The sequence below is a fragment of the Alligator sinensis genome, unplaced genomic scaffold, assembly GCF_000455745.1.
Source record: "Alligator sinensis unplaced genomic scaffold, ASM45574v1 scaffold465_2, whole genome shotgun sequence".
In the NCBI taxonomy this organism is placed as follows: Eukaryota; Metazoa; Chordata; order Crocodylia; family Alligatoridae; genus Alligator; species Alligator sinensis.
Window position 1 is genome coordinate 704,487 of NW_005842468.1, and position 4,226 is coordinate 708,712.

Sequence of the window (4,226 nt, forward strand, 5' to 3'; positions counted from 1 at the left end):
CTCGTTCCACTATATGGGATTTTGTAGATGCTGTGAAGAACCCTTTTTCTGCTTTCTGCACAGCCATGGCTTATGATCTTACACCTGTGCATCTGAGTCAGTGAGACTCTTCACAAGACTTCTGCCACCAGCAAATGGTGCTTCTCTTCTCTTGCTTCATTTATTGGAGGGTCATCTGTAAACCATAGTTACTTGTGCAGATGAAGAAAAAAACTGGCGGAAAGGGCAATAAAGGTATCTCTTACTTTCTTTAGCGGTAGTAGAAAACGGAAAATTATTACAGTGTTACCTAGATAGAACTGATAGAACAACCCTTTCCCTCAGAGGAGCCTTGTACAATCAACTTCATAAGGTGGACAGTTCAAGTGGGTCAGCTGGGATAAGCACGTCCCAATGTCAGAACAAAGGAAATTATGAAAATCCCTGGAGGCATGTGGAACTTCCTACGTCACTCAGAGAGTGAGAAGATCGTGTCCTAATTCTTTTTGCCTGTGTTCAGGAATGTTAACAATGTATTTTGAATTTTTTTTAAAACCTTTTCAGCTAACTCATCATTCTGGGACACATACATAAGGTTAACATTGTTTTTACCATCAGATCCCATACCATCTGCATTAGATGAAACAGTAGAATGATAGGTGGCATAATTATTAAAAATAAAATACAGAGTTAACCATTTGTGTTCTTCTCTAGGAGCAAAATTATATCAACTTAAGTAGGGATTTAAACAAGGCCTTGGATATTAAAGTTCTTTTTAAGGGTTTGGACATATGACCAATTCACTCCAGGATAAAAGGAAGTAGGGATTTATGCTATGTCACTTGTTCAGTTATAACTCTGGCGTGCATACTCTTACCTTTGGATAATGGAAGCTGAACTGTGAATGTTATAGTCCTGTCAGTGAAAGATGGGTAAATTACTAAGGCATAGCTTCTACCTACCTCAGGTAAGTGTGTGTACACAGGTAGTTTTAGCATGGAACAACTGACGAACAGTAAAGTCTCAATCTGTTTTACCATGTAGTGAATTATTTGCATGTCCATAACCTCAGTTTCTTTATGGGGAACTCATTGGCAGTCCATAAAGAGGGCACAGAAACTGGATGCTTCCTTGAAGACTTACTAAACAAACTGACTTAGGGTCTATGTCTATGGATGTCCAGAATTTGGAAATTCATGATCTAGACATTGCTCTTTTTTTTTAGCAGACTGTGGTACTAATAACTAATAAGCTATCTTCAGTTCTGACTGCTGTGTCCACTCGAACCACCCTCTGTTTTGCTCAAAGGAGGATATTATGTAACTTTAGCCATTGTCTTTGCTATCTCTATTACAGCGATGCTTCAGGATCCAGCTGAGATTAGGACATATTTAGAAGTGGTCCATACCTCAAAGGCTTCAGTTAAAATGAAAAAGGAGGACAAAGAATGGGAAGGTAACAGGTACTGTGCAGAAAGGCTGCAGGTATCTGTGAAGTTTCACAAATTTCCCATCCTGTCACGTGGCCAGTCTAGCTATAGTGCTGGTTAGACTCTTGGGATCACTCAGGATTCCTCTCTCAGAACAGAACCACCCGATCCAAACCTATCCTCACCTGAGTGTCAGAAGGGGAATTGGAAGACCAGTCTTGCACTCAAGCTCTGATTCGGGACTTGGGGACCTTATTTAGCTGATTTCTCAGTCCTTCATGATATCAGAGCATACTTGACTTGATCTGAGGTATCTTTGTATAGTACTCTTGCTATTGAAACTGCTGCCAAGTATTCAGCCTGTACATTTACACAGCAATACTCTAGACCTGGCTTCAAAATTGGATGCAGGCGAGTACTGTACTTGCTGTTTAATTAGTCTTCTCCAACCTCTTTAGACTCATTAGGGCATGTCAGTCCCTCAGAAGTGGGACTCTGTACTGACACCACGTGAAGGAGTAAGAAAAATGGCTGACTTTAAACTGGAGTTGAAGTATATTGTCAGGACAGATCAAAACTTAATTCCCACTATTTCAGAATCAGTAATGGATACTAAAAACTCTCAGAAACTGAGGGAGCCTGGCACCATGCCTCCTTATATAGCCTTATATAACCTATATGTAAAGACTATTGAATATTACAAAGGTCTGCACCCCACAAATGTGAATCAGTACTGACAAAATTAGTTGAAGAGATACAGTTATAGGTGAGTAATCTCCGCGGACTATTTGTGGCTTGGTGTAAGTAACCAATGCGAAAGCGGAGAGAGACCTGAAACCCTGAAACAAGGATAATTGGAGGGCCCTAACAAACTACTCAATTGAACTTCAGACTGAAACTAGGATAACTGGTGAGTTCCTGGAAAGGCAATGCCCTGAGCCTTGAAAGAATGAAGGAACAGTGTGATTGTTTTGTGAAAGTTTGAGAAATCAGAAGAGGAATGTAATTTTACAACTGTTGTATGCTTCTGAATTGGCCATAGAATCAGGAAGAGAACCGAGACAAGGAGTATGTTCTGGGACTATATCCTTTCAACAAAGAGTTTGAATTTGCTCAAGGTTCTGGGAAAAATACAAGTGTGAATTTTGTAGTTGAAGTTGGGATATTTTTTGGTAACTGAGTGCTGTGATTCAGAAACATACAAAGCAATACTATATATTAGTATTGTAGCTGTATCATTTCCAACCCCCCTACCTCTTTTTTCTCTTAAAACAAGAACTTAAATGCAAAAAAACCTACAGTACTTTACATTGAAAGGTTGGGAAATGCAAAATATAAAGCTTAACTAATAAATATAGCACATGCTGCGTATTGGATTACTAGGTAGGCTAGTACGATTAGTAGGTTGTGGACTGAGGCTTATCCTTGTTCCTCTGGTGTCATCATCATTTTAAAGGAAACTCCAGCTTTTGCTCCTCCAGTTTCCCTTCTCTTTAAAATGTTTCATGTGGGACTTTTACAGTTTTTATATGATTCACTGAGAGATGTTCAGTTTCCAAAAATGTCACAAAGAACTAAAATTTTAGTGGGGAAATGAAATTGGAATAAATGAATCTGCGAAGTGCCAGGGTTCTGCCACTAAAAACAATTAAATGATTTCACAATGGCTTTTACAGTCTTTTCTAGTCACCCTGTACAGCTCCAGTTACCCAGTTAACATCTGTCTGGGGAAATGTAACAAAAACTTATCTTCATGAATGCTGTCCCTTAGTCAATCCCATTTTGTACATAACTCTCATTCCTAAAGTCAGAAAATATATCTTTCTGTATCTTTATGTAATAAGTAGATTTTCTTATTGGCTTGCTTCTTTCCTATTGATACATTAGTGATTGGTATATTTCAGTCATTTTATGATTCTTGGCAGTTGATTTCTTTTATAACCTAATTTCTCTCTTACATCAGTAACTGAAATAAATTATTCTGGCCTGTTTTGATTAAGATATCCTTTGTGAATCTCTGCTTACGTTACCAGCAGTATTGAACTACTTTCTAATAGATTATGTAGGAGAGAATTATATGTCATTGTAAATATATCAATGACTACTATATTTGCTGTGGCATTCTGTCGCACCTGGAGCTTCAGGTGGTGATAGTGGCTAGGAACACTTTTTCCACTGTGAAGAATTAATGTTTCTAGTTTTTCCCCCCCAGCAATGAAATCAGAGTTTTAAAAAGTAAGCCAAGAAGAATCTCTGCAAAGTTCTGGGATGCTCCTAGCACATGGTTTTGGGAGGGAGATCCTACAAATAGATTTTGGGTGTGGGATCTTGATGGATCTGTACAAGACCTGATTTCATGCCAGCTTTGTTCCTTGTGTTTCAGTAGCTATTGCTGTCCCACCCAGGATTTCACATGGTGGAAAAGAACTACAGGAATGTAATACACCTCCATTATATTGCTTGTGGGATCTTTATGGGATTAAAGAGGAGACAATGAATGTATTTTCTGGCCTTGCATCCTCTTTCTTGGAGGCTTCTGGCTAGCCCTGCATTTCAGGCACATCCCCAAATGTGCAGGGAGTCCTCTGTAAAAGGAAAGTTTTTAAGTAGGAAGGGGAGAAGATCTGTGTAAGGATCATGCGTGACTGATGCCTCTTGAGTCTGCGGGGGCACCCACAGAAGTTGTCGACGGTGGAGACAGGGCTGGTGAGCACCTGCAGAAGCTGCAGGTGGGGTTGGTGTAGGGGACAGCCCTGTCTGGGAGGCATGTGCTCTCCTGTGGCCCCCTGCCCCCCCCCCCCCCCCCCCCCCTCGCCGC

At 40.2% G+C, this 4,226-nt stretch overlaps 1 protein-coding gene across 1 annotated transcript in view; it reads left to right on the forward strand.

Moving 5' to 3' along the window:
• Positions 1-1,337: 1,337 nt before the first annotated feature.
• KCNC2 (potassium voltage-gated channel subfamily C member 2) overlaps positions 1,338-4,226 on the forward strand; it is a 205,651-nt gene continuing 202,762 nt past the window's right edge. The window contains exons 1-2 of the mRNA XM_025212518.1: positions 1,338-1,463; positions 2,451-2,580. Coding sequence (XP_025068303.1) covers positions 1,338-1,463; positions 2,451-2,580 — 256 coding nt within the window. The remainder of the gene's footprint in view (positions 1,464-2,450; positions 2,581-4,226) is intronic.